The 24191-nt window shown below is 42.5% G+C and overlaps 1 protein-coding gene across 5 annotated transcripts in view; it reads right to left on the bottom strand.

Annotated features, from left to right (window-relative positions):
* The window catches only part of KAT6B (lysine acetyltransferase 6B), a 228609-nt gene that overhangs the window by 132655 nt on the left and 71763 nt on the right, over positions 1 to 24191 (bottom strand). For all 5 annotated transcript variants that reach the window (XM_073596770.1, XM_073596768.1, XM_073596772.1 and 2 more), the window contains one exon: positions 16169 to 16277. In XM_073596770.1, the coding sequence (XP_073452871.1) occupies positions 16169 to 16277 (109 nt within the window). The remainder of the gene's footprint in view (positions 1 to 16168; positions 16278 to 24191) is intronic.

Here is a 24191-nt window from a genome sequence, read left to right as displayed (position 1 = left end):
AAAGACAATAAGTTTAAAACACATATCCAAAGCTACAGAGAACCCAAAAAAACTTGGATGTCATAGAAAAAAGTTCATCCTCAATTAGAAGAAATCTGTGGTAAAGAGTGACAGCTGTTGCCCACCAATGTTCCCTTATCCAGCCTAGCAGAGAAGAGCAATTTTGCTATGAAGAATGGACAGATATGGTAAGAACCAGATGTGCAAAGCTGCTAAAAACTTACCCTATAAAGTTGGCAAAGGTGGTGAATAATTATTATTTAACCAACAAATATCTGTGTTTTCTGTTTAACATATACTGTTTTAAATACATTGCATGAATCAAAATAAAAACATGCAAAATTCAAGAAGGGTAAACACTTATGCAAAGCAGTATACATACATGCTTATATTTTGGAAATATATTCTAATGCACCTGCCTAAAACTATTATTGTCAAAACTCATCATATTTAAATAAAAATGTATTAAAAGTATATGCCCCAGTTATGTGTCATTTTTTTTAAAAAAGCTTTTCTCTGTACATTCAGAATATCTGCTTTCAGAGGATGTCTACTCATCCTCAGTCCAATTAAGGTGAAAACTAAACAAAGCATCGCTAGTCCAGCCAGTGAATTGGAAACACTGCCAAAGCAGGCAAGTGGGCTGTAGATCTTCTAGAAATCATGTGTTTAACTGCCTCCAGAGACAGGACTGCTAGAACATAATGGGCATTAACCTCCTTACCACCCACCGTATAGTAAAATGATCCCCTGTCCTTCTTGAACGTCATAGGACGTTGCCCCAGTGTCACCGCTCTTGCGCGCCAATCGCAGGCAAGCCATGTCCCTGGGACAGGGTGCGACCCCAATCCTGGTAAAGAGCTGATGACGTGGTTCTTTACCCATGTGATCGGCTGTGTTCAATCACAGCCAATCACATGTAAACAAGGTGTGAGGAGAGGAGAGCCGATCAGCGGCATTTATCCTTGCAGGGGGTCTGTACAGGTAATCAGAGCACTGATCATCAGTGCAACCCCAGCAGGCCCATCAGTGCTACCCTTCAGTGCCCATAAGTGTTGCATATTAGTGCCTCCTCATTAGCGAACATCAGTGGAGAAAAATGACTTATTTACAAATTTTTCTGGTAAACTAAAACACTTTTTTTTTTTCTTTCAAAATGTTCTGTCTTTTTTCCGAAAGAAAGCTCTGTGTGAAAAAAGATCATAAGTGAATTTGGGTACAGCGTTGCATGACCGCGCAATTGTCATTCAAAGTGTGAAAGCGCTGAAAAATAAAAATTGGCCTGGGCAGTAAGGGGTTAAAAGTGCCCAGTATTGGAGCCTGTTAAAGAGTAATACCCAAAACATTTTTTTTTTTTAAAAAGCATGTAACGGGGAATGAAACTACTCAAAGAAAAAAATAAAGATGTAATTAGATGTATACACACACACATACATATAATATGTTAACGCCCTCTTATAACTGGGGATGTAGCTGTGTTCAGAATTAGGCAATCACATTCAAACTCATGTAAAAAAGGAGTCAGTACACACTTGCCATCATTTAAAGTGCCCCTGATTAATCCCAAATAAAGAACAGCTGTTCTAGTGGGTCTTTCCTGACATTTTCTTAGTCGCATCCGACAGCAAAAGCCATGGTCTGCAGAGAGCTTCTAAAGCATCAGAGGATCTAATTGTTAAAAAGGTATCAGTCAGGAGAAGGGTGCAAAAGAATTTCCAAGGCATTAGATATACCATGGAACACAGTGAAGACAGTCATCATCAAGTGGAGAAAATATGACAACAGTGACATTACCAAGAACTGGACTTCCTTCCAAAATTGATGAAAAAACAAAAAAAAGTGGTCAGGGAGGCTGCCAAGAGGCTTACAGCAACATAAAATAAGCTGCAGGAATATCTGGCAAGTACTGGCTGTGTGGTACTTGTGACAACAATCTCCCGTATTCTTCATACGTCTGGGCTATGGGGTAGAGTGGTGAGATGGAAGCTTTTTCTTAAGAAAAACATCCAAGCCTGGCTAAATTTTGCAAAAACACACCTGAAGTCTCCAAAAAGCATGTGGGAAAATGTGTTATGGTCTGATGAAACAAAGGTTTAACTTTTTGGCCATAATTCCAAAAGATATGTTTGGCGCAAAAATAGGGTTTTTACGTCATACTTACCTGTTGCATCCTTTTGAGTACATCATGGGACAGTGAGGCTAATATTCATTACCTGCTGGGTTATACTTCATCATTAGGTGAATGGATACTGGTAGACCAAAGGTCTTCAGACAGGAAGTGATCCCCTATATAACCCCTCCCATACAGGAAGTACTTTAGTTTTGTAGCAAGCACCAAATCCTCAAAAAAGAGGGGAGGGATCTCTGTGTCCCATGATGTACTCAAAAGGATTTTACAGGTAAGTACGACGTAAAAATCCTATTTTCTTTTTCATACATCATGGGACACAGAGTCAGGCTAATATTCATTACCTGCTGGGATGTCCCAGAGCAATAGCCTTGAGGGAAGGGAGACACCCTGCCAAACAATAGCCATCAGAATTAATACGGCAGCCCGCAGTACACTGTGGCTGAAAGCCGAATCCTCGGCTGCTCGAACATCCACTTGATAAAATTTTGTGAATGTATGCACTGAAGACCAGGTAGCAGCCTTACAAATCTGAGCCACAGATACTCGATGGCGAAAAGCCCAGGAGGTTCCTACACCCCTGGTAGAATGAGCTCACACCCTAAAGGCTGCACTGACAAGGCTGCACTGGGGAAGGCTGCACTGACAAGGCGTCACTGGGGCAAGGCGTCACTGGGGCAAGGCGTCACTGGGGCAAGGCTACACTGACAAGGCTGCAATGATGGGCATTTAAATGTAAGTTTTTTTCCCTTCAACTTCCCTCCTAAAAGTTTTTTTTTTACTTAAAATTCCCTCCTACATTGGGGTGCGTGTTATACGCCGATAAATACGGTACTTGTTCAGGGACCTTAGGTCCAAAATCGGCCTTGTGTCCCCGTTTGGTTTCTGAATGGTAAACAGGTTTGAGTAAAACCCTGTGCCCCTTTCGGATACAGGAACCTCTACAATCACTCCTTGATGCAGTAGATGATGTAGTGCCTGAAGTAATAAGTTTCTGTTTGGAGGATCTGAGGGAACGCTGGATCTTAAAAACCTCTGAAGGGGAAACCCCCATAACTCCATCTTGTAACCACAAGATATAATTGAGGTGACCCACTCGTCCTGAGTTGTGGTTTTCCAATTGTCCGCAAAGTGCACCAGCCTTCCCCCCACCCGATGGAGTGGGGGCCTCCCCTCAAAAAAGGAGGGCTTGGTGCTGGGTTTAGAAAAATTTTGAACCCAGGGCCTTTTCTGGCCCTGGCCTTGCGGCTTGCCCCGGCCCTAGCGCCCTGTTGGCAGCGAAACTGCCCTGACACCGAGACATTTGAGGAAGCAGTTCCTGGGTTTTTAAAACAAGGGACGTTTGGTGCTTTTCGTCACAGGAAGTAGAGAACTCTTCCCTCCGGAAATCTTTTGGATATATTTGTCCAAGTGATCACCAAATAAACGTTCCCTATGAAATGGGAAACCTGCCAATAACTTTATTTGGAAGCTCAGCTGACCAGTTCTTAAGCCTCAAAAGTCTGCGCATATGTACAGACAAGAGAGCCAGACGAGAAACCTGCTGTACTGAATCCTTTAAAGCATCAACAGCAAAACAGCGCTTGAGGAATCTCTGTCTTACTTCCAGGCAGATCATCCTCCTGGTTAGGCCTATCAGGCCGTTTGACCCGATCCTTTACGGACTGGCAAATACCAATTGCTACAACAGCTGGGTGAATAGCTGAACTGGCCAAAAAAAAGGAAGCCTTTAATAATAACGCCAATTTCTTGTCAACAGGGTCTTTCAAGCCCTGTGCGTTATCTACCGGCCAAGTTAAGTTCTTGTTTAAGGAAGAGACTGCTGCATCTATGGCTGGCATGCTCCATTTTTTAACAAACTTTTCATCCATGGGATATAAAAGTGAAAACCTTTTAGGAGGCAAAAAAGTCCTGTCAGGATGTTCCCAATCAGCATACACCGCCTGATCCAACAGGGGGTATCACAGGAAAGTCTGTGCGACCTGAAAATGCCTCAGAGATCCCAAAGAGGACCAGAGGGGCTCAGTCAGGAGTCAGGATCAAAAGCCTCTGCGACTGAGAGGCAGACATTGACTGGTTATCTTCTTGTCCAGATTGCTCGGAAGCAGACTCATCCGCCGGGCACTCGACCGAAGCTTTAAGCTCTTCCCCATCCTCAACCCATTCCTGCTCCATACTAGGAGACTCCAGGGAGATGGATCTGTCATGCGGGATGGTGGCAATCATTCCGGCAATCCTGTGCTATAACCCGGCTAGGGCTGAGGACAGTTCATCCTTAGTGATAAAGGGTGAAGCAGCAGCGTCAACTGTAAGCACAATACCAGATAGGTGCAGCGGCTCAGATTGCCCGTAAGCCTCTGGTCCTTCAGGGAATACAACACTAGGGATACGACTATGTTTATCAAGAACTACTGATGACATAGGTGTGCCCTTTCCCTGTGGTGTTAGTCCCACTCCTGTTTTTGGAAGACATTAAAAAGAGCCGCAAACAAAGTGTACTTGGGTGTATATTAAAACACCTCAGAAGGGAGACCCATTAATAGGGCTCACCAAGCCCCTATGCAACAATCCTGCTAAGCACCTTTAGCCTGCCAAGCAACACCTGGTGACTCACGTGACCCAGGTAAGGAAAAATTAACCACTGCAAGTGTCTGTTCAGAGCCTGCCGTGTCCCACAGCTGCCTTCTGGAATCACCATATGCTTGGCCTACACAGCTTAAATAAACTGGGTGTGCGCCAGAACGTTCTATGCGTGCATTGTCCCGGCGAACCGGCATGACTGTATTTGCGTACGGCGTGAATCTTTGTGCACCCAGATTAAGGCTACGGCGAACGCACATGCGCCATAGCAAACCAAGTCGAAATGATACACCGTCGTGCGCCATCGTGCAGTTAAAAAAAAACAGCCAGACACAAGCAAAAAAGTTACACTTTGCAAACACAGCACACAGGTGACCAGCCCTTAGCTAGCTTGACTGATTGTTATAATCACTGGGACACCACACAATAATAAAATAAAGGGGTTTCACTTACCTGTCCAGGCGCAGGGCCACTTAGAAACTAAGGGCCCAATCTCCACCCTTCACGGCAGGTTCCTGTCACTTAGACCTTCAAGGACTGGGTACCCGTTCATGTTTAGGATCCACTCCCTTGGACCTGCACAGCACCCTGCAGCAAATGCCTTAGCGCTGTAGTGTCCAGGATTTCCACTCCGCAGAGTCCAGCGCCCGGAGGCCACATTACAGGCAAAACCTTGCAGGATCTTGAGTCTTCTTTGCGAGGCTCGGGTAACATCTAAGCATAAAAGCCTGTGTCAAATGGATCTGATCCGTCAATCCCTTGATTCATTTTGGAACCATTTGTGGGACTAGAGACCTGGAGCTCAGAGAGCTCAAACAAACCGTGCCATCCACCTTACAGACACTGGTAAAAAACTAAAGTACTTCCTTTATGGGAGGGGTTATATAGGGGAACACTTCCTGTCTGAAGACCTTTGGTCTACCAGTGTCCATTCACGTAATGAAGTATAACCCAGCAGGTAATGAATATCAGCCTGACTGTGTCCCATGATGTATGAAAAAGAAAACAACACTGCACATCACCAAAAGAACACCATACCCACAGTGAAGCATGGTGGTGGCAGCATCATGCTTTGGGGCTGTTTTTCTTCAGCTGGAACAGGGGCCTTAGTCTAAGTAGAGGTAATTATGAACAGTTCAAAATACCAGTCAATATTGGCACAAAACCTTCATGAACTTCATCTGTCAGCATGACAACGACCCAAAGCATACATCCAAATCAACAAAGGAATGGCTTCACCAAAAGAAGAATAAAGTTTTGGAATGGCCCAGCCAGAGCCCAGACCTGAATCTGATTAAAAATCTGCAGGGTGATCTGAAGAGGGCTGTGCACAGGAGATGCCCTCGCAATCTGACAGATTTGGAGTGTTTTTGCAAAGAAGAGTGGGCAAATATTGCCAAGTCAAGAGGTGCAATGCTGATCAACTCATACCCAAAAAGAGTGAGTGCTGTAATAAAATCAAAAGGTGCTTCAACAAAAGTATTAGTTTAAGGGTGTGCACACTTATGCAACCATATTTTATAGTTTTTTAGTTTTACTTCCCTCCACCTAAAAGATTTGAGTTTGTTGTTCAACTGAGTTGTACAGTTTATAGGTCACATTAAAAAAAGTTGGAAAAGGTTCTGAAATGATTTATCTTTGTCTCATTTTTTTACATCACAGAAACCTGACATTTATATTTCTTTACAGAATCTGAAATCTGGCACCCAGCTTACAAAGTTAAAAAAAAAAAACCACACAGAACATCTTCATCTTCCCGATGAACATTTCAGTACTTACAGTTGTGTGAAAAAAAGTATTTGCCCCCTTCCTGATTTTTGCCTATTTCTCACACTTAAATGACTCAGATCAAACAAATGTTAATAGTACACAAAGATAACCCGAGTAAATCCAAGATGCAGTTTTTAAAACTATTATTTCATTTAATAAGGGAAAAAAGCTGTTCAAACCTGCCTGGCCCTATGTGAAAAAGTAATTGCCCCCGCCCATGCTGAATCATGAATGAACTGTGATTAACCACAATTTTTTGGAAAGCCAAGTTAAATTTCTCTTGCCACACCCAGGCCTGATTACTTCCAGACCTGTTGAATCACGAAATCACAAAAATAGTAGCTGTCTGACAAAGTCAAGCATGCTAACAGATCACAAAAAGCCACACATGCCACAATGTATAAAAATTCAAGAACAGATTAGAAGTAATGTACATGTATTGTCTAGGAAGGGTTTCCAAGCCATTTCTAAGGCTTTAAAACTGCAGTGAACCATGGGGCGAGCCATTATCCACAAATGGAGATAACTTGGAACAGTGGTGAACCTTCCCAGGAGTGGCCGGTCTACAAAAATTACTCCAAGAGCATGACGGCGACTCCTCCAGGAGGTCAAAGAACCCAGAACATCATCTAAAGAACTTCAGGCCTTAGGTAAGATCAGTGTTCATGATTCAACAAGAAGAAAGAGACTGGGCAAAAATGGCATCCATGGGAGAGTTTCAAAGCCACTGCTGACCAAAATGAACACAAAGGCTCATCTCACATTTACCAAAAAAACATCTTGATTATCCCCAAGACTTTTAGGAAAATATTCTGTGGACCGATGTGACAAAAACTACACTTTTTGGAAGGTATGTGTCCCGTTATATCTGGCATAAAACTAATACAGCATTTCATAACAAGAACATCATACCAACAGTCAGACATGGTGGTAGCGTGATGGTCTGGGGCTGCTTTGCAGCTTCAGGACTAGGACAACTTACCATAAATTGATTGAACCGGCTTTTAGTTTGTGACCTCAATCTCAAGTGCACTTGGGTTATGCAGCAGGACAATGATCCAAAACACAACAGCAAGTCCACCTCCAAATGGTTCAAACAAAGCAAAATTTAGGTTTTGGACTGGCCTAGTCAAAGCCTGGACTTAAATCCGATTGAGTTGCTGTATCATGACCTTACACAGGCCGTTCATGCTGGAAAACCCTCCAATTAAAACCCTCCAATTCTGCAAAGAAGAGTGGGCCAAAATTGCTCCACGGCAATGTGAAAGACTCATTGCCAGTTATCGCAAATGCTTGATTGCAGTTGTTGACGCCAAGGGTCGCACAACCAGTTACTAGTTTTAGGGGGCAATTCCTTTTTCACATAAAGCCAGGCAGGTTTGGACAGCTTTTTTGCCGTAATAAATGAAACCAATTAAAAACTGCATTTTGTATTTACTCAGGTTATCTTTGTGTAATAATAAAACGTTGCAGCTGAAGGTCATCATGGACATATTTGATTATAGACCCCAGCATAATATTAATACTGAAGGGGTCTTTGATGGGAATATTGAGCAATCCGATGAAATAGGCGGATAGTTTCTCAGGCTCAAAAATTTGCTGGTCTCCAAGTTGCACGCCGGTTTGGATGTGGCTTACCTTGAGCTATATGTTGCACAAAAAGTGGTACCACGTAGCTTGAGGTGGGAAGTGCCCCCCCAAAAAAGGTGAAAATGACCTGGAAGGGCGGTTTTTATATTTCAATGAAATTGGTGTCAGTTTTCTTAAATTTCTATTGGACAAAAAACGCAATAAGCTCAAATCTCTTAATGATGAAATCACCTTGGTAAAAAATAAACTGGGGCCTTATAAGGAACAGGCTTTCTACAAACAAAAATCTGACCATTTGAGACTTTTTCTTGAAAAAGAAGATCATGATCAAAAAATCAAGAAAAAGAAGAAATATAATGGTGATCTTGCTGATTATTCCAATAAGGTGGTTTTCAAATGGCAGATTAAGGTGGATGACCCTATGGAAGCCGATGAGGGAGTTTTGTACCCCACATCTGCACCTACACAGTCTCTTCCTCTCTCATCCTCTGATGTACCGTTACCTGATATGTCACACAACATAAGTTCTAACAAAGTGGCCAGAGAGCTCAGAATAATCAGAGAGGCTATATCCCTGTTAAGTGTAATAAAAATAAAAATAATTATAAAAATGGTGGTAATCATTTTCGCCAGCAGAGTATCTCTGAACGGGTAGTCTCCATCCGCCAAGAACACCTTATGTTGGCGATTATGACCATCAAAGACCAAGGGAATATAGAGGTGACCCTAGATACTATTCTGACAGCTATAGTAGGGGTGTCAACAGACAAACCCCTAGAGGTAATCAAATGGGTTATAACAGACAGACACCTAGGGGTAATCAAATTCCTCTTCAAAATAGATTTGCTCCCCTTTCTAATTATCGAGACAAGATCAACTGGAGTCTCCTTTGGACGAATGGAACAGTCCCGTTTTTCTCCCATGGGCACAAAGAAAGAGAGGTGTCAGAGGGGGGAGTAGGATCAGGTCCAAAGAAAAGAAAACGATAAATATTAGTGGTGTTTTTAATTTGAGCTCTGTTAAACTTTCTCAAGGTGAACAAAGAGTTCTTAATCAGGGACTGAAATTCACACCCCCCCGTGCACTCAACAAATTTGAGACATTTATTGACGTCCATAAGTTCATCCGTGAGATGAGTATCAAAAGATATCTCTTGCTTAATCCCACAGGCAATCTGAGCCAACTAGTTGGTACTAACAGATCCCATACTCTGACGACAAGTAGAACACCTAACGTTAATTCTCGGGTTGAGAATAATTTGGGTGAGCCTCCACCCTCTGAGTTTGTGGCCCTGTATGTTCAAATCTTTAAAGAAATGGTAGTAAAGGATCTAGTGGCTCTCAAAACACCCAGATCTAATGGTAATAACGATTTTCAAGAGAGTATGAAACAGATTTGTGCACGTAACGATATTTTACGCCCCGCAGACAAGGGTGGGGGCATTGTTATTTTAAATAAAAGTGATTTGGAAGAGATGAAGAGGCTTTTATTGGACAAGCAGACATACACCCAATTGGTCTCAAACCCTACAAATATAAAAAAAAAAAAAAAAAAAAAAAAAAAAGAGACCTTTTGTCTAGTTGACAGGTTTTCAGTTGGGTATTGTCAAAAAAGAAAAAGCATATCTCATACCTTCTGCGCCGAGAATACGAGTCATATACTACTTGCCCAAAATCCACAAGAGTCTGTCCAAACCCCCTGTCCGCCCTATCATTAGCGGTATCGACTCTGTAACAGCCAGAATTGGCAGATATGTGGATGAATTTTTACAACCTTTGGTGCGACAGCTGATGTGGCCTCTTTATATACTGTCATATCCCATCAACAGGGCTTAGAGGAGGTCAAATTCTATTTAGAACAGGATCATACTTTGACAACTTTACAGCGGGACTTCATTGTAGATCTCTCGATTTTTGCAACAAGCCACAATTATTTATGGTTTGGGGTAATTTCTTTCTACAAACGCGTGGCGTTGCTATGGGCGCTAAATTCGCCCCGAGCCTGGCGAACTTGTTCATGGCTCGGTGGGAACAGGAGGTAATAGACACGAATCCCCCAAGTGAACTGTGCCTTTGAAAAAGGTACATTGATGATGTTCTCCTCCTATGGGAGGTTGATTTACCCTCCCTAGAGGCATTCTTTGCAAAACTCAATTCCAATGATAGAAGTATCTCCTTGCAGTTTGAAGCGAGTGAGTCATGGATCCCTTTTCATTGACCTTAACATCTTTGTCAGAGATGGGCATTTGGCTACCACCACCTACTTCAAGGAGACTGACTGCAATGCTTTTATCCCATTAACTAGCTGTCATCATCCAGCATGGCTTAGTGCAGTACCTAAAGGCCAATTCCAAAGACGTAATTGTAGCTAAATCTCTGATTACCAACAACAAGCCTTAGTCTTAAAGACTAGATTCTTGGATAAGGGCTATAAGGAGAAGGATATAGGCGAGATCATTAAAAGCGTTAAGAGATTTTGATAGAGACCATATGATTAATGGCCCTTGGAGAGTAAATCAAACCTAAGATGACAAATTTGGTTATTCTATGGTCACTAGATATTCCAATCAACATTATTCTGTGAAGAAGATTTTCAACAAACATTGGAATATATTGAAAAGTGATAAGATTTTAGGTCCAGTCATCCCAGACCGACCGGTAGTCATCTATAGAGGAGGTCCCTCTCTACGCCATAGTATCGCTCCTAACGTTGTTGATCCCCCTAAAAGGATCTCTTTCTTTCAAATGATGAAAGGATTTTCTCCCTGCAGGAAATGTAATATCTGCCAGGTTAATTCCATCAGGGGGAGAAAATGTGAGACACTTGACTCTACTTCGACAAATAGATCCTATAACATAGAGTCTTTTATTACATGTTCTACGGAATGTGTAGTATATCTAATCCAGTGCCCATGTTCAAAACAATATATTGGGCGAACTAAAAGAGCTGTACATGCAAGTTTGGAAGAACATGTAGGGAATATCAAACGTGGTTTCACTAAGCATAACCTTTCTAGGCATTATGCCAAGCATCATGATAAGAAGATCAAAGGTACCCTGTTCTTAGCCATTGACAAAAATTCAGCCCCATTGGGGGGGGGGGGGGGTACTAATAAGATCAGGTCTGTATCTTGGCTTGAAACTAAGTGGATTTTTAATATGAGCTCTTATGCACCCTTTGGCCTAAATGTAGATTGGGACATAAATTGTTTCCTTAACAATGCCTAGAATTCGTTTGTCTTGCTTTTCCTTTTATTACACTTTTATACATTTTTATTTCTATCTAATTTTATAAATTTAACTTGTATTTGTAATTTTAATAAATGGTTTATTTTTAATATTTTTTGACAAGGAGGAGATAATTGTTTGAGCTTGTTTAATATTAATAATTTTACTATAACTTGTTATCTCTACCTTTAGGTTTTGCATTAATCTAATTTTACATATGATCATATGTATTTTAATTTGTCCCCTTGCATTTATTGTAATCCCACATCCGGTGTCTTGCGTGGCTTCTGATGCCTGCTCTCCGCTGTTGCCTTCATTGATTTATTACGCGGATATCCTTTTTAGCCACTAGATGGCACTGGTATTTATTTAGGTCTCCACAGCTTCCTTATTACGTTCCGTTATTTTGGGCATGCCATTAGTCAAAATGGCGTTGTCTATACACTTCCATCATAAGTGCCCTAACAGCCCTGAGGCACTATATAAAGCATTTGCGTGATGACTCAGCTATTGCAGCCAATCCCCAGATGACGTCCGCTAGTGACGAAACACGTAGGGAGGAGCCTGCATCCCTGACGTCATCACGCTTTTCCTCTTCGGAGGCGATGGTTTGTAGCAGACAGCGAGCGAAGGAAGCCTCGGGAGATGCTGTTGTTCGGATCTACTCTGTTGTGTGATTTTCCGCGCTCATACAGCTGCTTCTTGTAAGTGCAATCCTTTTTGAGCTCAATAAATTTTGTACTCAAATGCTACACTATGGAGCCCCTTTTTGTTTTTATGTCTTTGAGTGATATAGATCCAGCATTCTCAGATGACCTATAGGTTTTTGGGAGACCGATTTCCCTGGGCTTGGTGAGACCAACATATTGGTCTTTTCAGTCGGTAAGGAGATTATATACTCACTTCGCCCGCTCCGCTTCTCTGGATGAGGGATCCTTACATCACCATTTGCTCTGTTGCATTATTCACTGGCTAATTTCTTTTCAAGACTATTGGGACTCAATTAATGTTCACATTGGACTTTGCCTTAGTTTTCCTATTTATACTGGTTTTCACATATGATCTGGAGATTACTTTCAATATAATTTTGGATCTAGAGTTACTTATATCTGGATTGTTTGCACTTATGGTTGAGATTTTTTATCACCTAACGTCCATTTTATATGGTAACTTTTACATGTACACTTTTATATAGGTTTTATTAAGTGTTCTTGCATAGCAAGACCACTTACTGTTATCTCACATATATATTATTCTTATTATTATAGCCAAATTTACCACCCTAACTCCTCCCACAGTTTTTACACTACATAGACAAGTAATATACCGAAACGTGCGGATTGTTCCCGAATGGTGTGCTATTACTTTGTGGAACGTTTCGCCGAATGGTTCACGAAATATCGTCGTTTTTGCGGCGAAATTGGTCCCATAGGAATGAATGGGGAAACTAGAGTGGGAGATGACAAAAGCTGGAAAATCAGAACATGATTTCTAAACTGCCGCCACTCCCTCATTTTCAAGCCCACCTACACAAATCTTATATCAAAACGTTCAGCTATCCCTGCTGCCACTAAACATGTCCACGGCTAAGCCATAGTCCTGATAGTTTTCACAATATGACCATTTGTTTGCAACTCACGCCGTCCATTGACATTCATTGAAACTACACTCTAGCCCCCTCCAAATTTGAAGGGCAATTTCTAAACTGCGACTGTGCCTTCATTTTTAATATTTCAGAGACATACTATACATCAAAATCTAGGTCTGGGTCTTGTGATTCTCACAATATAAAGATCTTCGCTGTAGGATGTATAGTTTTTAAAATACGGCCATTTGTTTAGAGGTCATTTCAGGAAATTTTAGCCATTAATCAGAGTGTACTGTTAGTGTTTGTTTTGTTGCCATGGTTACCAAAGCTTCTGTTATACACAGGGGGGAAGGTGGCTGGAGCATCTCAGCTGATTACAGAGCCCGGGGGAGGGGACAGACACACCATGTACTGATTTATAATAGAGGAATATGATGGGGCAGTTTTGATGGGGTAATTCTGATGGGGCAGTTTTGATGAAGCAGTATTTGGGAAGCATAAACAGGGCATGAGCGTTGCTAGGAAACAGTGGTTGTAAACACAAGATGCTGAGACACTCCAAATGCATGTGACTTCATCTGCTAGACTTGATAATGCTTGTAGACCCCTCCCACAGTTTTCACACTACAGAGACAAATAATATACCGAAACGAGCGGATTGTTCCCGATTGGTGTGTTATTACTTTGTGGAATGTTTTGCCGAATGGTCCACGAAATGACTTTTTTGCGGCGAAATTGGTCCCATAGGAATGAATGGCGAAATGTTCAAAACTAGAGTGGGAAGTGACAAAAGCTGACATCCCCATGATCAGCCAAAACATAATGACCACCCCATGATCAGCCAAAACATTATGACCACCCCATGTAAAAAAAAAAATATTTTTGAAAAAAAAAAATAATTTTTGAAAAAAAAAATATATTATTGAGAAAAAAAAATATTTTTGAAAAAAAAAAAAAATATTTTTGAAAAAAAAAATTTATTTTAAAGAAAAAAAAAATTTTGAACCAAAAAAATTCATTTTTGAAAATAAAATTATTTTTGAAAAAAAAAAATCATTAAAAAAAAATAATTTTTGAAAAAAATGTTCAGCTCTTTCAGCTAATGATGGGACTTCAACTGTTTTACTACTATTTATACTTTTTAAAATACTAAGCTTTTTAACACTTTTCACAGTTACTCCGCCCACTGCACCCAGTTACTCCGCCCACTCCAGTTGTAGAGGCAAGAACACTTTCACAATTTCCCCAGAAATTGTACCTTTTCTAGTTTATGTTGTTTTGAATGACAGTATTAATGACATCCTATACACCATTTCTTACTGACCCGTATACCGGAATTTAAAAATAGTTCCAGAATCGGTACTTCACATTAGTTTTCATTTATTAGAATGCTTTCACCTTTTCAGGTTGTCAATATTCTTAAAAAAAAAAAAAAAAAAGAGAAAAATCAAACTGTGCTATGATAAATAATAACTTATAACCCATACACATTGATCAGTGGGTGAAATGCAAAACCAGCAGCGACTCTCCTGAATAACAAACACAGTATAAAAATTGGAAAGACCTAGAATCGCGCTATAGAACAAAAAGATTATGAAAGTGGTATGAATATGCACTGGTAAATCTGGTGAGCAGTAATTATGCAATTGATATAGTCATACACTGACAAATCAAATGAGCAATCAATCCCAAAAAAATATATACAAAAATGTGCAAATTAAAAGTGTTGGATAAGGAATATCCCACCTATTAGTGCACAAGTGTCACACTAACGCAAATTTGACAATAACGTAAATAAAAAGTTCATAATAATTGACCACAAAGGAGTGATACCAGAGGGGCCAAAACATAATCCCCATTAAATAAGTACAAATACTGAAATAGTGTCTTCAAAGTGTTGAGTAAACTTGTGAAGGGAATCCACCACCAATGTATAAGGGGTAGCTGCTTACCAGAAGCCCACGACCCCCCACTACAGAGGGTCAGGGAAAGCCTGTGTAAAAGGAATCCTTACGGGGCACAGCAGATGGACCTGAAATAGAGATGATACAGCAATCTCCAAGAACTCCTTGGGGCTCTCAATATTCCAGACTCTCCTCATACCATAATGATGTATATACATGGCAGAAAAAGAGATAGAGGCTCCATAGTGTAAAATCTGGATCTCGGTTATGTTTTTCACTGTGGTCAATTATTATGAACTTTTTATTTATATTGTCAATTTTGCGTTAGTGTGACACTTTTGCACTAATAGGTGGGATATTCCTTATCCAACACTTTTAATTTGCACATTTGTATATATACTGTCAATATTCTTGTTTGGTGATTTTTCTTTGGGAATATTTATTTTGCGAAATTAGCGCTGCACCTCTTTTTGTTTTAATAATAAAATTACTTTGATGATCTGAGTCATTTAAGTGTGACAAATAGGCAAAAAATTTTTTTTAAAAAATCAGAAAGGGGGCAAATACTTTCACACAACTGTAGGTCTATTGAGAGAAAAAAAAATGTAAAAAGTCACTTTTCATTTAGAAATATAGTGGAGAACATTTTAATGAAAGATGTCCTACAAACTAACTTCACTGGTAGTGTACTAGTTTGGTATTACTGTAGCAATGTCTCCTACAATTCCCAGGCAGTACACAAATAACCGTGTCCTCTCCAGTGAGTAAGGCGATAATAAAGAGTGAGCTCTAAAGCTCCTTATACCACTTTTGGATGTAGAAGTGGCATTGCAGATCACAAGACAGTTTTGTGATAAGCGCAATGCAAAGTGGCTGCAATATTCCAGAGAGAGTACTTCCCTAAGTGCTTTGGTTAGAGGATATAGATGATTTTTATTTAAGCAATGGCAAATCACTGAACCACCAATGAGGTTAATTTTCTGGAGAGAGAGTTGTTAAAATGTTTGAGTAGAATAATGACTTTTTTAAAAAGAAAATAAGTGGGCGAGTTTTGACATGTAGTAAATAGCTTGTGTACAGTACAGAGCAAACATATTTCAGCAGTAGATAGTGACTGTAAGCAGTGACCTGTGTAAACTTTCCCACAGTTTCTCATAGATCTGTACAAAAACGTAGGAGTGTGGACTGCATGGCTCCAGCAATCAATTTAAAAATACTGCTTATGGGTTACATGAGTGGTGGTGGTGGCAGTAGTGGTGCATCTCTCCTCAAAAGGTACCTTTTTTTTTTACAGTGTTTGAATATACTTGAATGTACATGTGATTAAAAATGAGAACACCAGACATTACTTTGAAGGCAAACGTTATAAAAGCCAACTTACCACTGCTCCCACAGTCAGCACAGGAGATCAACTCTTCAGGTTTCTTCTCCCGGTTGGATTCCTTTGTCCCAAGACAGAAACTACAGATGGGAATGGGATCTGCTCTGGGCTGTATGAAAAAAAACAAAACAACAAAGTATTCTCAATAGAATCTCAACTGCAAACAGAATGGACCCATAATACAGGCAGCAATTTATCAACACCAGCTCAAAGCTTGTCAACTCTGGCGTGTGTATGATTTATTGATTATATATTTTAATTACCATAGTGGACAGCTGTCAATATATACTTGTGTAGGTCCCTCTAGTATGCTAGGCGTGCGAGAGTTTTTTTAGTCAGTGTAGGCAAATTTACGCAGACTTGGCTGGCAGCCAGGCCTGCTTGTTTTTGTTTCTGGGTTGGCAAAAATCCAGGGAGAGCTGGATAACACACCCCCAGCATCACTGAGACCTCCCACTTTTTCCAGAACGTGCTGGAACCTTCTGAAAAGATAGGGGAAGAGATGAGGTGGAGAGGTCTGGAGTATTCCGAGGGCCCTGATCAATCCCCAACTTGGATTGGCAGGGGGCAGGCCTCCTCAAATACTCAGGGTCAGCCCAGCTGGGGAGGAGTTGTTCAGGCGGAAGCTGGAAATGGAGTGTTAGGCTGTCGTCGGCCTTTGAGGGAGCTCCCCAGTCTGGGGGGGTTGGGCCTGGGCTCGGATGGGACCTTCCTACAACCAGCGGAGGTGTCCTGGACAGGAGGCACGGGAGCAAGGAGGGGACAGCAGAACGCTGCCAGGAAAGTCTTCAGGAGGAACTACAAGGTGCAGCCAAGATGGCTGGTGAGTGACACATGGTCAGGAGGACTGGGAGCACGCCTGAGGGGACTGGGAGCAAGCAGTCTGGAATGGGTGCAGAGTCAGTAAGGAGGACTATGGTGGCACAGGCAGTGGAAAGAGGCAGCTGCAGCCAGGAGGACTGGCAGTGCCTTAAGTGGTGGTACTGGGATCAGTAGCCACGTGGGGCAGCTGGCACTAGGACTACCATTTTTGCTACATAGAGGCTCGCGGACCCTGCCTGCAAAGGGCATTTTCTTTGGGCCTGTCTGAGCCAGTTTTAGGCCTGCAATTCAGTGCTAGCTGGTCCTGGGAGATGTAGTTCTACAAGCAAGTTTGTGCTGGAGGTAGAAGAGAGGAAGTTGTATATACCGGAGGTGTATATATTGCAGTCCCTATTGCTTTTACAAATCAAATGGGCATCCCATATCTACCCTATTCCCATCCAAGTTAAATCCCCTCAATAAAACATAAAAAAAAAAAAAAAAAAAAAAAGCACAAGGGCTGCTCCTTGACTACTGATTGTCAGATAATTTGTGTGCCTGGCTGTGCAGGGTGAGAGGCGGACCACAACTACCAGCAGCCCCTACAAGGGTACCGCTACACTTATAACTGATTTTACCAAACGTTTTTTTAAAGACATAATGTGTATGATATTAAGTGCTGAAATCTAAAGCCCAATTTATTAACTTTACACTTAGTTGAATCTGTTTTTAATAAGTTTCAAACAAACAATGTTAAAGTGGTTGTAAACCCTTACAATTCACTTTTTTACTACAGGTAAGCCTATAAGGCGGCTTACTTGTAGCTACCCCGAATATCTCCTAAACCTACACGGATTAGGAGATATTCCCTGTATCAGCATGTGCCGAAGTCATCAGGACATGCACACTGAAGCAATGGCACGTTCATGCTGTTGCATGAGCTAGTGCGCCGTTACCGGCGCCTCCCGCGTGTGAGTAATGTCATCACGGCTCCGGCCAATCACAGCACCGGAGCCCGCGATACCCGGAAGTAACTCTGGGAGTGACGTCGCCGGCCATAGCTGTGTACTGGGAATGCTGCGGGGGGTTTGGTCTAAGGTGAGTAATTCATAATGCGCTAGTATGCTACTAACGCATTATGGCTTTGGCTTGCAGTTTTTTTTTGGGGGGGGGTTTGTGGCTTTACAACCACTTTAAACAATATAGAGCGAAAACATGAGTATTAATCCAATTCCAATGGATGAACAAGTAGACATTAAGATCGTAATATGAATAAGAAAACAACGTATCGTATAATTACGAAAAAATACAGGTCACTAAGGCACAGTAAAATGAGCATAATAATTGGGTTCCAATTAACCAATAGTCCGCTAGAAACAGGCTCGACACACAAGGCCTGAAAATATGGTGGCGCTACAGTTAAATAGGTTTCGTGAGATTTTCAGGTTTTTTTAGCGTGAAAGCGCCTGAAGTGTGCCATAAGGCAACTGTCCCAAAATCGCAGCGTAGTGAAAGTCAATAGGATCATTAGGTCAGTGGTGGGGGGGGGGGGGGGGTCCTTGTATCGGGTCTGTCCATGGTAGAGATGTGAGGTCGGTGGGGTATTAGGTCGTTTTCCAATGACGTCCATAACTTGGTGGATTTACCATGATACCAATCAATTATCTTGACTAGGGATACTGCATGAAAGTATAAGAGCTTAGAAAGAGCAACACCTCCTCTGATCTTAGGTAGCGCTAAAATGTTAAAGCCAATCCTAGGCCTCTTATGTCGCCATATAAAGTTACAAATAGCCCTACTGATCGTTTGGAAGAAACCTTGCGGAGGGGATACAGGGATCTCTTGGAAGATGTTTAGAAATTTAGGCAAGATGTCCATCTTGACGACATTCATACGGCCAAATCAAGAAATGTATGGTTTATCATAGGATTTAAGACAAGTATAAGTCGTCCACGCTAGGGGTTGTAATTGAAATCCGCCGGGGTAGACAAGGAGGTAGGAATTTAGATTTCTAGGTAATTAATAGCCTTTTTCTGCCATTTAAAACACAATGTAGATTGGACTTGGGATAACGTAGTCTTGGGTAAGGATATGTCGAGGGCCTCAGTTTTAATCATAATTGACTTTGAAGTTACTTACTAAGCCAAACTCCGTGAATGCCTTGACAATGGCTGGCATAGAAACATGAGGATTAGAAACATAATAGGAGGTCGTCTGCATAGAGAGACAATTTATAATGAGGTTGGCCGATAGAAAGACCATGAATATTAGGATTTTGTCCTATGGCAACATGTTCCATAGCGAGTATGTATAATAGTGGTGAAATAGTAGTGAAAGAGGGCATCACTGGCATGTTCCATTACGACTCTCGATCAGGTCTGATAGTAGGCCATTAGAGAGAATCCGCGCTGTGGGGTTTCCATAGAGAGCCTGGAATGCATAGCATGTAAGACCCAAGGCCCACTTGCTGAAGCATGCTCAAGGAATTGCCAATGAACCTGGTCTAAAGCCTTTTCGGCATCGACCAAGATAAAGCAAGTTCGGATTTGGCACTTTTTGGCATAGCCCATCAGGGTAATGGTTTTAAGGAGGTCATCCCTGGCCTCCCTCTCAGGGGTAAACCCCACTTGGTCAAGATGGATCAGGCTAGGTATCAATGGCAAGAGACGATTGGCCAATAATTTAGAGTATAAAAGAATGTCAATATTAGTGAACGAAATAGGACAATAACTGCCACTTTCCCTAAATTAGGTAATACTACAACATGAGCTTCTAGGGCTTGTCTCAGGAAAAGAGAACCAGGAAGATAGAGTTATATGTTTTAGTAATAAGCGATAGGAGGGAGTCCTGAAAAGATTTATAGAAACAAAGTAACCGTCCAGTCCCGTGCTTTTATTAGGCTTAAGGGAGGCTATCGCAAGCTCAAGTTCATCCTCAAATGGGCACTCAAGATCTTGCACCATAATCATAGAGTGTCGGCAGCGCTGTGGGAGCGATATAGTTTTCTAGTTTGGATTGAAAAAGTCTCTGATGACATGTTAGGAGGGCATGTAGGTAGATTATATGATGTGGCATAAAACGAACAAAAAGGCGCATTCATTTTCTTGGGATGATGAGAAAAATCGGGCCATTAGGATGTTTACGTTTGGGAATAGAAGCAATACTATTCTTAGCATGTAGGGCTCTGGCTAGCATCCTACCTGGCATGTTAACCTCAGTGTAGAATAGTTTACGTGTTTTGTCCCTAATTGATGATGTCTTCTGTTCAAAGCAGGTACAGTAATTTAAATATAGTGTCAGATAAGGCAAGTTGTGTAGTCGAGGATTAGTTAAGTTTATGGGGAGTGTTCCAAGTCAGCAATTTGAAGTGACAACTCTTGAATCTGGACAAGGACAGTTTTGTTTAAGTCTAGAGCCATGTTTAATAAAGACCCCATGTAACACATTTTAACGCCTCCCACTGGATCAGGGCAGAGGTATCGTCAGTACCATGGTCTGAGATGAAGTTGAAAATAGTGGACCGAATTTCTGCAGAACACAGGTCGTCTTGCAACAATAAGTCGTTCAGTCTCCATGTCCAGTCAGATAAGGTCGGGAAAGGGACAAATACACCAGCGCATGATCAGACCACAATATGTTGCTGATCCTACTTTGAGGGTGGTATGTTAAGGCATAATGACTTACATGAAAAAGAATCAATGCGGGAGAAGGAATAGTCTCTGTCCGGAGGGTGGAGGATGCGCCATACATCCATCAGGTAATGCTGAGCTAGAAATCTCAGTCTATTAATTTGGGTGTATGAAAAAGCTTCTGCCTGAGGCAGTATCCAGTGCAGGATTAAGGACACTATTAAAATCTCCAGCGAGAAGGATCACCCCTTCAGTTAATTCCATTAGTTTATGGAGATAATGAATGGTATAAGTTAGGAATGTACGTGTTAGCCAGGGTATATGTTTTGCCGCTAAGAGATTTTCAAAAACAAGTCTCTCCCATCAGGGTCCAAGTAGGAATCAAAAAAAAATAAAAAAATTAAAAAAAAAATTTAAAAAAAAAAGGTATAGTTTACCTTGTGGAAAGCAATCGCCACCCCTCTAGATTTCGATTGGAAATAAGTGCTATGAAGCCAGCTCTGGTAGTATTTATTCCGCAACAAGGGAATATGGTTTGAGCAAAAAATAGGTCTCTGGGGGGGGGGGACAAAAAAAAAACCTTATGTAGCTCATGGATTTGTGAAATTCGTATCGTTTTTGTGATCTTTTAGCAGGTTCATTCAAACCACTGGCATTGAATGAGCACAGGTGAATGGTAGCAGCATTCCAGGGGGCCCCCCATAATAGAGAAAAAAAAGGGGGGGGGGGGCCGGGAAGAGAGGTAAACGAGAAATAATAAACAAAAATTAAAAAGCTAGTATAGAGTCTTGCACCACTGTGGTACCCCAATCAGGAATGGCTATGAAGGACAAAAGGTTTCTGTCTTGAGGTCAAAACCAGACAGAAGCTCTGAGTTCTATGTGGGGAGGGAAAGTAACCTAACATCAAAGTAACATCCAACGCCACTATAAAATAAGCAATAGTGTAGAATGAAGGAAGAGGGTCAAATCACATAAAGCACCAAGGTAATATAAAAAACATGTTAATGCATCCTAGCCAGATTGTTAAACCTACTGGATTCACAAGAGGAGGAATACTACAGTGGATACTAACAAACATCACAGATGTAAGAGGGCACAAATCAACCTCCACAGTTAAAACTAAGGTTGGGTGAGTTGAAGGTCCTCTCCAACTCCAAACGAATTAAAACCAATTAAACTATGTCATATTGTAGACCTTGTAACACTAAACAAAAAAACCCCACACCTATCGATAGATATATCGATATAGACACACACACACACACACACACACACACACACACACACACACCTAGTACGTGATACGGCACTTCCAGGTGGATGGGGGCATGCGGGCCGTGGCTGTGTTGCGATTTGACAGGCAGAGCACATCTAGTAAACAAGCAGTGGCGGAACTACCGTCATAACGACGCACGCGGGCGCTTAGGGTCCCCGCAGCAGAGTGGGGCCCGGTATGTCGGCGTGCAAGTGACTGCGGCGCGGTAGGTGAGCCGCCGAGCTGCCCGTCTGCTCGGCAGTCAGACTGACTGCGCAAGCGGGCGCTGCTGGGTGGCTCAGCGGGCGGGTGAGAGCGGACGGGAAGCTGCCAGCTGGGAGGCTCAGTGGGTGGACGGGCCAATCAGCGGGTGGCGGAGCAGAGAGATGACATCTCTCACCGCCCGGCGCCCGCCCTACATTGACACAGGAAGTGACAATCCCCATTCCCCACCTTAGCAGGAAAATGACAATCTGCAACTTGTGGCAGGCGATGTGGCAAGTGGACAACCCGAAACTTGTGGCAGGTGACGTGGCAAGTGGACAATTTGCAACTTGTGGCAGGTGGCGTGGCGAGTGGACAATCCACAATGTGTGGCAGGTGACGTGGCAAGTGGACAATTTGCAACGTGTGGCAGGTGACGTGGCAAGTGACAATCCGCAACTTGTGGCAAGTGGACAAACTGCAACTTGTGGCAGGCGACGTAGCGAGTGACAATCCACAATTTGTGGTAGGTGATGTGGCAAGTGGACAATCCGCAACTTGTGGCAGGTGACAATCTGCAACTTGTGGCAGGTGACGTGGCAAGTGACAATCTGCATCTGGTGACAGGCGACGTGCAAGTGACACGCTCAGGGCTCCCACTGATTCTGCATTATGGTGAGTTGAACTATTTCATTTTATATAACAATGTAATAATAGAAATAATGGACTACAATCATCCTGACACATAACCATGGTGCCGGGATGACTGAAGCGTTAACACTAGCCATTTCCCAAATAAACTGCCACCAAAAAAAGTATTTTCTGGCAGTGCCCCTCCCGAGACCAGACTCTGGATCCGCCCCTGCGGTGAGGATGAGGAATGTAAGTTTACTGCTAAGCCTCCCGGGCCCCGTGAGTCTGGCCCTGTCCTGACACATGTAGCTGCATACAGCAAGCGCAGAGAGCAGAGTGGGCAGGGCAGAATGCTCGAGCGCACCTGTGAAGGGACATAGTTTTCGGCACTGGGTCACTGTTCATCATTGCTGTCTTATTTCTCACCTATTTGTCTTGTATTTACACACAAGTTTATTCAGAACAGAAACTGGTTAGAAGGCATGGAGGTCAGCAATTTGTGTCCTTCAGGGGCTGCATACAGTATACTGCATACTTTTTTGTTCGAAATTAATATAAACTGTTGCCTGGGTACTGTGCCACATGGGTGTGGTAATCTGTTGTTCAATGACATTAGTTCATTTTTTTTGTGGGGGGGGCTGTTTGCAGGGGGGGCCCCATACAACATTTTGCTATGGGGCCCTGTGATTTCTAGTTACGCCTCTGTAAACAAGTCCATGATTAGCAAATGTTGTCCAGATATAGAAGAGTCAGAGTCTTGGAGTGCTTTGTATATTTTTTCGAAATCTGTGCAGCAATCCAGTGTGAAACTTGGTCACTGTGTGGGAATAAAGTAATAAAGTCCAGTCACTGCTGCTCTCGCTCCTTGTGGAGGGTGACTGCAGTGGCGTCGCTATGGGGGGGAAGCAGCCCGCACAGGGTGACACCGGGGCCGCCGCTACACAGTGCACTATATTGCTTGCACTAGCAGAGCTGCAGTGGAGCGGTGCAAGGACACGTAGCCGTGCAAGGGAGGCTGCCTATAACACTCCCCATTCAGTGAAGCGAACCCTCGGGGATCTTCAATATATCCTTCAGCAGGGGTTGGTGGGCGGAGCTGGGGGAGTGGCTGCCTCCTTCACTCCTCCCATAGACTTCTTTACCCTAGCTGATACCGTGGCTGAAGGAGGAAAAAGAGGCGAGGACACAGCAGCCTCTTGTGTCTTCATCTGCAGCTATGTTACAAGGTACTGCAAACAGTCACAGCATAGATCTCAAACCTGCCCTGTACCACCCCAACTGGCCCTATACCACCCTAACCTGCCACTATACCATTTTCAGGGAATGGTGTGGAGTGCGCCCCGCGACCGTGCACTGCCTGCTTTGCGCTGGGCAGGATACACGGGGGGTGGGACACACACACCATGTTTTACCACACCAGGTGACACCAACCCTAGTGACACCACTGGGTAACTGGTTTAGTCCCCACCCCCTTCCTGTAGTTTTCTGCAGGCAACCTG

The sequence above is a fragment of the Aquarana catesbeiana genome, linkage group LG08, assembly GCF_042186555.1.
Source record: "Aquarana catesbeiana isolate 2022-GZ linkage group LG08, ASM4218655v1, whole genome shotgun sequence".
NCBI classification, from domain to species: domain Eukaryota; kingdom Metazoa; phylum Chordata; class Amphibia; order Anura; family Ranidae; genus Aquarana; species Aquarana catesbeiana.
Note: the sequence above shows the minus strand (reverse complement) of the source record. Positions and strands in the feature narration are given on the sequence as shown.